The following is a 13,070-nucleotide window of genomic DNA, read 5'->3' on the forward strand; positions in this document are numbered from 1 at the left end:
TTCCCTCAATTCTTTATTTTTTTCCCCGGGGAAGGAAAAGATTCACTCTCATGTGATGAGCGAATGAACTTCTAACAAAAATAAAAAAGAGCAAGTAGGTTATCCAAAAGTAAAATAATAAAAATATTAACAGGTTGAGTCTAGTAAAAATAATTAATTACTCATAATATGATTAATTAAAATTTAAATTTTTATTAAAAAGATACCCACATTTAATGACTGGCCGTATTTCAAATAAGATTATTTTTAATAAAAAGAATACTTATAAACAATAAAAAAAAGAGCATGTAGCATCATCAATATATAATCTTTCCGTTAAAAAATATAAAATATTTTTAATTAAATTTTATCTTAGTAAAATAATTATTTATTTTTCAACTAACCCTATCTTTTTATATTTATTTCTATTAAATATTCTACAATAAATATAAAGTTATTATCAATAGAGGCACTTTAAAAAAAGTAATAATTATGCCTTAAAATACTAAAAATATCTTACATTTTTAATATCTAACTCTTTAAAAAATATCTTACATTTTTAAATGGAAGGAGTATAAAATAGGGACACTAACAAAACAATACCCTCCAAATATGTAAATGGCAATAAATACCAAAAATTTTGATAATTATTATTTAATTCTTGATAACTTATTTGACATTTTTATTTTTGACAAAATGACATAAAAATAAAAAATATTATTTCTTTCTATGTGAATTTTTAGTTATTTTGAGAATATTTTTCTATCATTTTTCTTGTAAAATATAAAATGTGAGTAAAATAATCAATATAAAATATAAATTGTTTAATAACTGAAACTTCTTATTGGTGATAAATGGCTCATTTCAAATTCCATGCAAGAATCAACAAGCAGTTGGATCATAAGGCGATTAATTCAGTTTGACAAAAAGTTTTGAGTTTGAGGTATACAATAGTAATTAAATTCTTGATAAAAGACGCGCTTTTAAAGAGACGCTCATAAACTATTGACTATATTAATCTGCGTCAAAAACATGAGATATCCAAGCTTATGAAAAAAACTCAATACAAGACATGTTTAGTTGCATAATTATTTTAAATAACTTAAACATATATAATATAATATCTCTTTAAAGTTATAGTTTAACCAACATATATTTGGATATAATAATCAATTATATATTTAAAGTGTATTTTAAAATAATTTAAAAATTTATTTATTGAATTAGAAATGATAAATTTAATTTATTTTGAATAAATAAACTTAAATTTTGAAATTATTTAACTAAATATTTAATTTAATTTTTATTGCAATAAATACTTAAATATGTAAATATATTAATTAAAAGATGTTTGTAATTAAAAGCAATACTTTCACCATTTCAATTTATAAAATACTTTTAGATAAGATCACACATGACAATAAGAATCATTAAACATACTTTTCAATTCAGTGAGTTGCCTCAATTCACCTACTTAATGACTGTCTCATATGATACAATAACAATCATTTAATTAAATTGAATAACTATTAAAAATTTTGTCATATAATACTTAAAAAAATACTAAATCTCACAGTTTTAGAGGGATAGCATACACTAAGAGTGTTTTGATCACGTGAATTATTTTAAATTTTTTTTAGAGAAATGCATCTTGTTAATTTGAAAAATAAATGGAATCATACACATCTTAAAAACTTTAACAAATTACATTATTTGCTTCTGTTTTTAAGCTCTTTTGCTTTGGATTCAGAATTTTTCTCTAAGGCTTTATCAAGAATGGCCAAATCTGGGAAACTTGCATGTTTGGCACAATAAAGAAATTTGCTTCTGCTCTACACGAAATCATTTCTTTGATTACTCTTACAAGATTTTAACAACTGCATAACTCAAAAGTGTGGTCTTGATATTTCTGCTTATCTTGCTTTTACTTTTCCTAATAGGTCTCTTAATTCTATTATAACATTAAATTTTTAATTCTTTTTTTATTTGTTAATTAATGTGTGTGTGTGTCTTTTTACAGAAAAATAAGAGATACATTATTTTTGGGTAATGAATAGTACATCTCATTTCTGAAACTTTTGTCATATATCCAATCTAACACTAGTGGTGTAATAGAAGATATATTTTGAACAACAACAAAGCATTGCGATGCATGCCAATGCTAATGAGTAGAATTTGGTATGTAAAGATATTTGATTCAACTGGTTTGAGCAAATTGTTAGCTAAATATCTTAAGATCTTAAGTTTGAGGTCTAAAATATACAATTATGTTAAATAAATCTATCAAAGGAATTCTCAAAGTCCCTACGGGGTCACCGTTAGTAATGATGATTCCACATAATAAAGGCAAGAATTAGTTTGGGTGGATGGTGGTAATATTCAAAGTTTCTCCAATACCAAGCTGTCAAATACAAAATTACTAGCTATATAGGAAAAATAAATGGAAAAGTAAATAACCAACAATTTTTAAGTAATATTGAGAAAATAAATCAATTAGTAACATTTTTAGGATTCAATTTCAGTGCTGATCATTTTTGTGATGAATACCAATTTAAACCTTCTAGATTTAATAAAATTTTATTTTTATAAGTACAAACTTAAAATTTATATATATCTGTCAAAGAAATTCTGTTCATCTATAATTGAATGAATAGTAACAATAATATAAAAAACCTAGTAAATATAATCTTATATATATTACTCTAACAAAAAATTATTTTTTATATGAAAAATTATAGGTTAAAAATTTTAAATCTAAACCATTAAAATTAGTTTCGTATTACTCAAGTCTTATCATAGTTATGAGCACCATGATAAACGTTGAAACTAAGCCCAACATTTTTAACAGGTTGCTAAAAAAAAATTATGGTTTATGATAGGAAATGATGAGGAATAAATTAAAAGGAGGAGAAGCTAAGGAAGTTGCTTAATATTAAGGAAAGGCAAAGAAAGGATTGAAGTATAAGGACAGCTTCTTCATCAACTGACACAACCATTATTGGTTGTTAAGGTTGGTCACCTTATACTTCACCTTCCCTCTTGTCCCTTTCTTTTTTTTTTTTTTTAAATTTGTTGCTCTTTTTTAGGTTCATCTTTTTTTTTTTAAAAAAAAAGAAATAAATAACTAAAACAAACCCATATATTTACTTTAATATGACTTGCAGGGGCGGACCGAGGTTATGGTTGAAGGGGCCCACGGCCCCCAAGATTTTTTTAATTTTTTTAACTATGTATAATGGGATATGATTTTGAGGGTGCAGTTTCTAAAGGAGAAAATTATTGTTTTGATCCTTAAATTTTTAGTTTTAAATTTTACCTTAATATTTTCATTTTGCATTCCTCACTTCCTACACTTGCTGATATTGCTTTTTCACTTAGTAAAACAAATCTCTACTTCAATATCAATTATTCTTATTTATCTCTCTTCATCTCTACAGGAAGTAATAGATAAAATTATGAATACATCATTAATCTCTTTTATTTTTTGTCATCAACCATTTTTTTAAAATCATAAAATTTGAATTTTTTTATCGGACAAGACTTAAATACCGAGCCTTATGTACTCAATATACTTCTATCTAATTAAATCAAATAAATAAATTTAAATATATTAATAATACTAATAATAAAAGTTTGATATGGAATAAATGACAAGTATTTTTATTTTTTATATATTCTTTGTAAAAAAATTTTCTTGAATTTTTGGAAAAATTTATTATTGAAAATTTTCAATGTTAATATATTGATAATCATAAAGATGATATTTTTCCTTTTGATTTTTTTCAGTTTATAAATGATTTTAGACAAAAAAAACTTTATAAATGATTTATTGTCTTAAAAATTTTATCAACTCTATTATAAAATTATTTTTAATTAAAAAAAATTCAAATAACATAAAATTGGCCCCCACATTTATTGCTCTTGTTTCACCACCGATGACTTGTATTATTCATATCTTATAAATGCTAATTTGTAAATGAAAAACTTGTCACTTATATCATCACTTAAAATTTTTTTTCCCCCTCACAAAATCGATGGATATTGAAAATTCATGTTTTCAAGGTTACAAATAAATACATGTAATTGTCAAATCACCGAAAACGGAGATAATGTTTCATAATATTTTAATTTACAAATTAGTCAATCTTATTTACAAATTTTTGTTTTGATAATTGCAAATAATGTTATGAGAGTGGTGAATTTTTTTATATTAATTTACTAAAAAAATTTGGTCCTTATTTTAGGTTTTAAAATATTTAAATTCTTATTTAAATTTAATCCAATTTTTTAATCCTTTAATATCATTCTTCTTTAAAGAATACAATTCTCAATACTTTTCATATCTTGAATAGATGCTAACCAATTACTCTGTTGTGTGAAACGTAGATTTTTTTTTTTGGAAAAAAGAAATTATCAGTTATACATTGAAAAGCTAAAAATTTCTGATATCTTTTAACATAAAAAAATGCCTTGCCTTATATTTGTTAAGGGGAGGAGTTTGTACTCCCACTAACAAAATATTTCTTTTAATAAGTGAATAATATTTGGTATAAATTTGTATGTCACATTACAATTAACCACATAGTCATGACTTGATAGTTACTTCTTATCAATTTTACATATATTAATATTAATATTAAGATTGATAATTATTAGAAATTAGACGCATGGTCTTGTGTACTTTAGAGTTTGAAGAACTAATAATATTATTCACATAGTACAGTCTGCAAAGATTTTATTATTTTATATCACATATTATCAGATTAAAATGGAATTGATGGATACTTCGACATATAAAACAGTTTGAGAAATGGAGAAGCCGAAGGATATTGAAATGTGTTGGTGAAACATCAGAGTAGTTGACCAAACTAATTAATTGGTTACAAATATGTGTGTGCGTGTGTGTGCGCGTTTAATTGGTTACAATATATATGTGTGTGTACACACACACATGGCTGCTACACAATTATATTAGTTGGAAGAAGGAAATCAGAAATTTTTGACCACTTTGTCAAACTCGTGCACTCACTTTGTCAAACCCCTTAATTAATTATAAATATTTTACTCACATTTTACAGTTGTTAGGTATATTTGAGTGAACAAAAATTAGGATTTTTTTTTTCAAAATAATCTTTAATCAGTCTCACAAAAATTCATGTAGCCTTTTTTTTCATTAGCATTTTTTAATGTTATTATTTTTACTCAAGTTATAATATGGTATTGTTGGCATTATGAGAGTGTTTTGAATAAAAAAATAATATTCGGGCAGCATTTTTTGTAAAAAATAAATATAGTAACGTAGATATTTTTTAAAAAATATTTTCTCTTTGTTATAAAAAAATTGATTTCACAGTCAATGAAATTGGATAGAATAGAAACAATTAAATACTTTTAATTAACAGCTCAAGTTTTAAGTTTTATGAATAAATAAATGTGAACAAAAAATTTCACCAAAAAATATGAATAAAATAATGATGCTATACCTAGAATAGATTTACCACGTGAGCCTCAATACATGATCTAATCTACCTTCGCTTAATTTGCGTCTCGCTCAGTGTCTTCTTTTCTTTGGATTGAGAGTCTCATGTCTCTCTTATGCTGTAGAGAAAATGCCATTCAAGTCCATTGGCCCATATTAGGCCCAAAAAGTGAATGGGCCCATATAGTAGCCCATTTTTTGTCCCTCCAATTTGTTTTTTTGTGTCCCTCCCTCGCTGTGTGTTCGAGTCACCTTGCCATTGCGACGTATATCTAACTGCTTAAAAAAAATATTCAGGTAGTATTTAGATTGAATTTGGATTTAGATATAAAATTTCATGTTTTTAAAAACTTTATTTGAATAGTAGAAAAAATTTCAAATTTAAAGACAATAAAAAATAAGATATGAGAGATGAACATGGAAAAATATGAGTTAGAGTAGATAGCATTTGAAATAAGGGAGAATAACATTCAAGAACGTCAAAAGAAAAAGAATTTAATAGCCCCAAAGAATCAAAACATTCTGATATATTATTGTTGGACCAGAGGACTAATTAAAAATAATTTTGGATAGGAAAAAAAATTATAATACTTTTTTTTTTTAAATTCTCTTTACCATTGACGGACATTGGACCATTGTCATCCAAAACTTCAGCTGACAACCAATTAAATCCTCTTAATGGCTAAGGAGGGTTTAAACGTAAAACTCCTTGGCCACCAAAAGGTTTTAGAACTACCAAGTTACAACATTTTTTTAGTTATATAAGACAAGATTTAATATAAATTGTCTTATTAATTTTTAAGTTTTCAAATGATATACTTGTTCAAACAAGTGTCTAATTATTAATTTATAAGTAATCATGTATATTTTAACAAACAGTTATTTATTAATTGATAAGTTTAAAAATATAATAAAATTTGATTGTGAGAAGAGACAAATATAATACTTGTTATAATAAGTAATCATTTATTAATTTACAAGTATCAACCCCCATCTAATAAGCGGTGTAACACCCTCAAAACTTACAGACCGATTTTTCGCAAATTATTAAAACCATTATCATGGTAGAAAATTTTCTTACTATGATACATCCAAGACATAACGCAAGTCTTAAAATATCCAAAAGGCAATTAAAACCATGAGGGACAGACATAATCCTCATGGCATGATATTCAAATCAGATCATAAATCAAGAGGGACAGACATAATCCTCTTGGTGATACAAATACTTTTAATAAAAGGGTTTAGAGTTTACATGCTTCACAAAGAAGATATGTCCTAAGTTGGCACAAGATACATTGTATAATCCAAAATAAGAGGCAATGTAAAAGATGGTGTCTCATACACCATAGTTACACCTCTGGTGCTTTCTCAACCAGACTCGATCCTGTAAAAATATTAACCACGGAGAATGAGACTTAAAGTCCCAGTAACCAAAAATTAATATGTAATGATGCTTGCGGTTGTAACTAATCATGCGATTACTAAGTGGGCACACAAAACATTTAACCGAACAATATTTTCAAACAAACCGAATAAGTATTTAATTTACATGACTACACCTTATATCCTCATTTCCTCATGCTCGGGCGTCAAATCACCCAGCCAAAGGTGAGTTGGACCAAGCGACACGCCACTCATTGGGTCTAATGAGGGCTTACCACGTGGTAATAATTAACCGAACAAAAATTCCTATTAACACCATACATTAAAATACCCTAACAAGTCATGTAGCATTCAAATATCCAAACAGAAATATATCCGAACAATAATATCTCATCATGATAAACAAAAATAAATTTTTAACCCACTTGCAATGATTTCACAGAAGTATATAACAGTATTCATTTTCAATAATTCATAATTTTTTCAAATAACAAAACAACACATAACCATTCACAAACACACCATCACAACACATTAATAATGGTTATCTTGTGTCTTGAATAACAAGTTTCCTTTTACAACTCCTTTTTCACCACTATCTTTGTCAATATAATCTACATAATTATTTCACAATACTATATATTAATTTTACATTAAAATAAATAACTCTAATTTAAAGAATTAGAAAGTCTTAGATCTATAATCCATGTTAATACTAATTTAAGATTTATGCCTCATTTAACTTCCCAAATTCTTTTTCTAAAATTCTCGTACCCTAATAAACTATTTTTTTTTATCCTTAAATCACTTCTCGTATCACAATTTCATCCTTCTATATTCTAAAAATTCATCTAAAAATAAATTAAAAATTTTAGAATTATCCTGAAGCCTCAAATCACCTTTCTATAACCTCAAAAATACCTATTCATACTTAAATAAATATTTAATAATCATAGGTTTATCCCTACATCTCAGATTCCACATAAATTCAACCATATAGATCTAGATTTTAACTCAAAAATTCTTAAACATGAGTTTCAACCTCAAAAAAATATTCTATAATATTTATTATATCCCTAAGAGTTTTAACCTATATTTTTAATCCATCATATCATCAGATTAACTATCATATAGAAAAATCCTAATCAGAATATTTACTCTATCCTATAAAATAATCATATCACTAGAAAGCTAATATTATTTATAAAATAATTATAAAATTAATTTTGTAATTAAATAAATTTTTAAATGCTAATCTAAACAAGAAAGTTAGAACATACCTGAAGAAAAAGAAAATAATCTCCCTTGCGAGAAAACGCCGAGCAACGTGAGAGGAAAAGAGAAAAATAATATAAAAATGGGATTGTAGTCCTAAAATTGTATTAAAAAAAACTATAAGTTTGAATTTAATTATTCAAACTTTTGGGCCATTACTTGCAATTTTTACAAATTGTATCTTGGGCTCTTAATTGTAATTTTCACAAATTACAATAAAAAATTCTTCATGCTTCCTCCACAATGCACCTCCTCTTTTTATACATGAGGAGGTGCCTTTCATTCTCACATCTAACCGATGTGGAACTAAACCCCCTCTCCTTTTTTTTTCCTTTCCTTTTCTCTTTTTTTTTAACTCACACACACACATTAATAATATTTTTTTTAAAATCTTAAAATTATATCTTAATAAAATATTTTTTATATAATTTTAAACTTAAGTTTTTAATTCATAATTAAATGTCTAACCATATTATTATTTTCAAATAACCTCAAATAATATAAATTCCTATTATTATCATCATTTTAAAAAAAACTTAAATTTCATAATTTTTTTTTATTTAAAAATTAGAATGTTACAAACTGGAATTCATTAATTAACAACTTGAAAAATATAAAGAGTTTGGTTGTTCACTTGTCATAACCAATAACAACATTAATTACAGCATTTATGTTGAGAGGGAGATAGAGATGAACAAATAAGAGAGATGAAAAATAATTAAATATGCCAACATCATGTCCGACAATCAATAACAACATTTTTTTTCAAAAAATTAAATCTCACGTAAAACTACTAATTATTTGTTTATTTTAAAAAATTCTAGGAATTTATGTTAACATAAACACACAGGACTTTGCAATAGTTAAGAAGGTTTTTTTTTTTTGGGGGGGGGGCAAAAGCAATAGTTAACATAGTTGATTGAAGGTGTGTATTTTTTTTAAAAAAAAGTTGAGATGGGCCCTCTGTATTATGAATAATATCGAGAAACCATATTGCTATTATTTATTTATTAAAAAAATTAATTTTTTAATCCTTCAATTTTTAAGTCATTTGTAACTCAATTCGTCAATTATGACTCGTTATGACTTAGTCCCTTAACTATAACTCGCCTATGACTCAGTCCCTCAACTTTTAAATCACTTACAAATTAGTCCCTTAACTTTTGTTAATTTTTTTTATGTTAACTTCTATCTCACATTAATAAATAAGAAGATGGTATTTTAAAATAATATATGAGCATTTTTTTACCTCTCTTATTTGATAAAAAAATTTAAAAAAAAATTAAAAAATAAGAACTGAGTTATAGGTAAATCAAAAGTTGAGGGATTGAGTTGCAGCGAGTTATAGTTGAAGGATTGAGTCGCATCGAGTTATAATTGAGGGATTGAGTTACAAGTGAGTTAAAAGTTGAAGGACTAAAAAATTAATTTTCCCTTATTTATTTACTACTAATATTTAATTTAATTTAATTTAATCATAATGTTTTCCCTAAACTGTCCCTGCCGTTTGATCTATTTCGTTTCCGTTGTCCATCCTTCGCTGCGTACTCCTGAGCGATCCGTTCTTCATGTGCTGTCCTTCCGCGAAGACCGAAGAGAAATGAAGCAATTCGAAGTTATCCAAAACACGCTACCTGGAGATGTTGCCCTCAAAATAGTTTCGATGCTTTCGGTATGATTTTATACCCACCATAGCATACATGAATTCCAATTATTGGTCTTTTCATTTGTTTGATTCCTTGGGTTTGTGCGAGAAGGTACGAGATTTGTGCGCCTTGGGCTGTTGCTCTAGGTTTTGGAGGGAACTTTGTGGCTCAGATTGTATTTGGGAGTCTTTAACTAGAGAAAGATGGCCTTCTCTTGTGTGCTTTGATTTCTCTGCTTCGTCTTCTTCTTCCGCTCCTCCCAACGCTCCCAATTTCAAGGTATCCCCAATTTTTTCAAGGGTTATCCAGCTATCTTCTTTTAGCTTCTGAATTGTGACTTTGTAATATTTGATCATCAACATCCGCAAGTTATTACATTTCTTTCATTTTTAATAACTTCTATTGATATATAGACTATACCCAAGTCTATTGATATATAGACTATACCCAAGGTCCTTTACCCTGCTCCTACTGAGCTTCGAAGGTAAGTAATTATCATTGTGTTAATGTCTTAATCATATGTTCGTGGATGGAAAAAATTAAAACGTTTCACATCGTTTTGTCTGGAGTAAGCTGATGACTTGCGCCCTAAAAGTCAGACCAGTTTACCTTTAACAAAGGTATTACTCCATGGAGAGTGTTGTATTCAACAATAAACTCGTGGGCGCGTATTAATTACCATAGACTCAAGGTCAATGGGAATGGGACTAACTATTAAGGTCATAAATATTTAATGTACTCATTTTTTTTTCCTGTTACTATTGGCATAGTTGAGATTGGGCCAGTTTTATTATTATGTATTTACTTGGAAATTGGGCCACAGGAATGGAGGAAATTGTACATCGAGAAGCACAATGAGGTGGCAGTTAGAGCAGCAGCTGCTGCCAAGTTTGTGGAAGAGAGCTCGCCCTCTAAATCACTCGAAGTTGGGGACTATCTGAAAGCAATTAGCATCTTGGATGACATGAAGCTTGGTTTCAAAGATGTCCAGATGTGCCTTTTCAGGCCTAACCTGAAGGTGCTGGTTAACTTGGTTGGCCTGCACTATTGCCTGACTTGGCTTAGAATTCCGGTATTCCCATCATTCCATCCATACGGTGATTATTTTACTTGCAGTTTAACTAATCAAGCCCCTTTCTTGTTCCTTCCAAGGAGTTGTTTGATCATCAATTATGTGTCACTCAGTGCCAACTAGGATTTGTCATGATTCATGTTGCATTAGTAGGATCCAGGGTGAAGCTTTTTTTCCTGAAAACTTTTTTTTTTTTTTAAATTATCCTTCTGTAGTTTATTCCTATAATATGGTTTCCACTTAAGTTGAAAGAGTATGTCTTTAAACTTAATACCTTTTGTTTTATTAAGTTTTATCTGTGATGAACCTTAAACTTATATCTTGGCTGCACGTTTGATACCTTTAACTTTTTATTTTCACTTCATGTTATACAGCGTAATACAGCAAGGAGGATTAAAAAAAGAAACACTAAAAGCTACTCTTATAACTATGTAAAATTGATCATTTAGGACTTGATCAGTTAGTACATAATGATGCTATGAACATGCTTGAATTATTGCCTCTGGATTATCCTGTAGTTGGACATGATATCATTGATAGTTCAATATATGCAAATATATTAGCAACATGAAAATGTTCTCTGTTTCTTGATTATCCTTGTAGTACATGCTTTTTTTTTGTAGTTGCTGCTTAGTTATTCTTATTGCCATAGTACTACAAAAGTTTACGTTTGTATATATGATACTGAAGCAATGTACGATTTACCTAAGTATTCCTATGGGACTGGTTGAAGGTTTGTTTCATGGGTTTTGTGTTATACTGATGAATGTTAATTTTGACAATTAAATGTGGATTTCTGTATTTCAGATTTTTTGCAGCAGCTCTAATATTATTTTCGTCATACTGTTGAGGACCAAGTTAAATTAATAATAAATGAACTTGTGTTATGCTTCAATTGTTTATTTTGCATGGCTATTTGAAATTTTGTTAATGGTTTAATCAATTCTTGCAAATTCAGGTTCAAAGTTATTTTCGACTTTTCATTTACAAGGAAATGGCATCACAGGTCATGCAACTTCATATAACTTGCTGTGTCCTTTGTCTTTCTTTACAAGTTTGCTTCTTGAGGAGCTTCCAAAAGAAGCTCAATTTAAGAGGTCTCATCTTGAGAGATTTTAGTTCTCTTCTCTCTGCTTTTCTCTGTTGTTTAGAAATTCATTCCTGTTCTTTATGGTCCTATACCTGAACATTTCTTCAAAAAAAGTGGAATCACAATCAATATTATATCTTGCAGTCCTTTTTCTCTCTTTTGCCCTTCTTAAAAATGTTTCAAGGTAGTGAAGTGCATCCAATGTTTAATTATGAAAGACGTGCCCCTTGTAAATATGTACACCTCAGTATGAGGCCACAAACCAGGTTGCCAGGTGGATTAAATTATATAGATGCTTGCTTCTCATGGTACTCATATAAGATTCAAAACTAAAGCAAATGCCTTAGGATTTTATTATCAAGTTCTACTATGAAAACATGACAGTAGATATCTTAACCTTAGTCTTATCAGCACATCTCAATAAATTTCCCCAAATTGTTCTGTACCTTGTATATAGAAAAAACAAATAAACTTAAGGGAGAACCTTGGTCTTATCCATATATATATATATATATTGTTTTTCTCATTCTTCATTAGACAGATATCAAACCACTACGGAGAAAAAATGCACATAGAGATAAAGTGTTGCCCTAACCTTGTTAAAGGACTGGATGAGGAATCTAAAAGAAAATCTTAAATGATGTCATGGTTCGCTTTTTGGTATCCAACCTCCTCTCTTGGCAGGGTGATCAACTCAAAGAAGCTCTTCAGGTGAGTGAGATTGCAGAGCGTCATGTGTGCGTCAAGTGGTGGAAACTTGGGAGATGGTTCTTTGGCTTCCGCATGAGGGATGAGTCGCATTCCCGATGGGCTTCATTAGCTGATTTGGCAACTGATGATGATGAACACCTTCTGGCAGTGCTTATCCGGGGTGCAATTCATGAGGTTTTACGTGTTCAGATATCCAGCGAAGAAGATCACCACACAAACCCTTGGTCTGCCCAGATCACCCAGGGACATGGTTAGGGGTGTTTATTTCCATATCCTTGCAATACTAATAGTTGTATAGTGTTTATCACAACAAAACATAATGTACGTGCTGTCATATATTTAAGCTTATTAGGTTGAGTTCTGATGCATGTTTCCGGTAAGTGGCCCCGTAGTATCTATCTATTTGGCTGTTGTTGGTCTGCTTGACCACTG

The 13,070-nt window shown here is 28.5% G+C and overlaps 1 protein-coding gene across 1 annotated transcript; it reads left to right on the forward strand.

Moving 5' to 3' along the window:
- Nucleotides 1–9,638: 9,638 nt before the first annotated feature.
- LOC129293014 (uncharacterized) lies at nt 9,639–13,002 on the forward strand. Its single transcript, XM_054930799.1, has 4 exons — nt 9,639–9,791; nt 9,877–10,044; nt 10,589–10,837; nt 12,612–13,002. Exons 1-4 carry the CDS (start codon nt 9,720–9,722, stop codon nt 12,891–12,893), a joined length of 771 nt encoding a protein of 256 aa, XP_054786774.1. The 5' UTR covers nt 9,639–9,719; the 3' UTR covers nt 12,894–13,002.
- The last annotated feature ends 68 nt before the right edge of the window (nt 13,003–13,070 follow it).

Source organism: Prosopis cineraria, unplaced genomic scaffold (assembly GCF_029017545.1).
Source record: "Prosopis cineraria cultivar Desert tree isolate PC_DT_omini unplaced genomic scaffold, ASM2901754v1 PC14, whole genome shotgun sequence".
Classification (NCBI taxonomy): Eukaryota; Viridiplantae; Streptophyta; class Magnoliopsida; order Fabales; family Fabaceae; genus Prosopis; species Prosopis cineraria.

Coding starts and splice junctions, on each gene's coding strand:
- LOC129293014 (XM_054930799.1), top strand. CDS start 9,720: ATGAAGCAATTCGAAGTTATCCAAAACACGCTACCTGGAGATGTTGCC. Junction 9,792..9,876: donor AAATAGTTTCGATGCTTTCG/GTATGATTTTAT, acceptor TTGTGCGAGAAG/GTACGAGATTTGTGCGCCTT. Junction 10,045..10,588: donor CCAACGCTCCCAATTTCAAG/GTATCCCCAATT, acceptor ATTGGGCCACAG/GAATGGAGGAAATTGTACAT.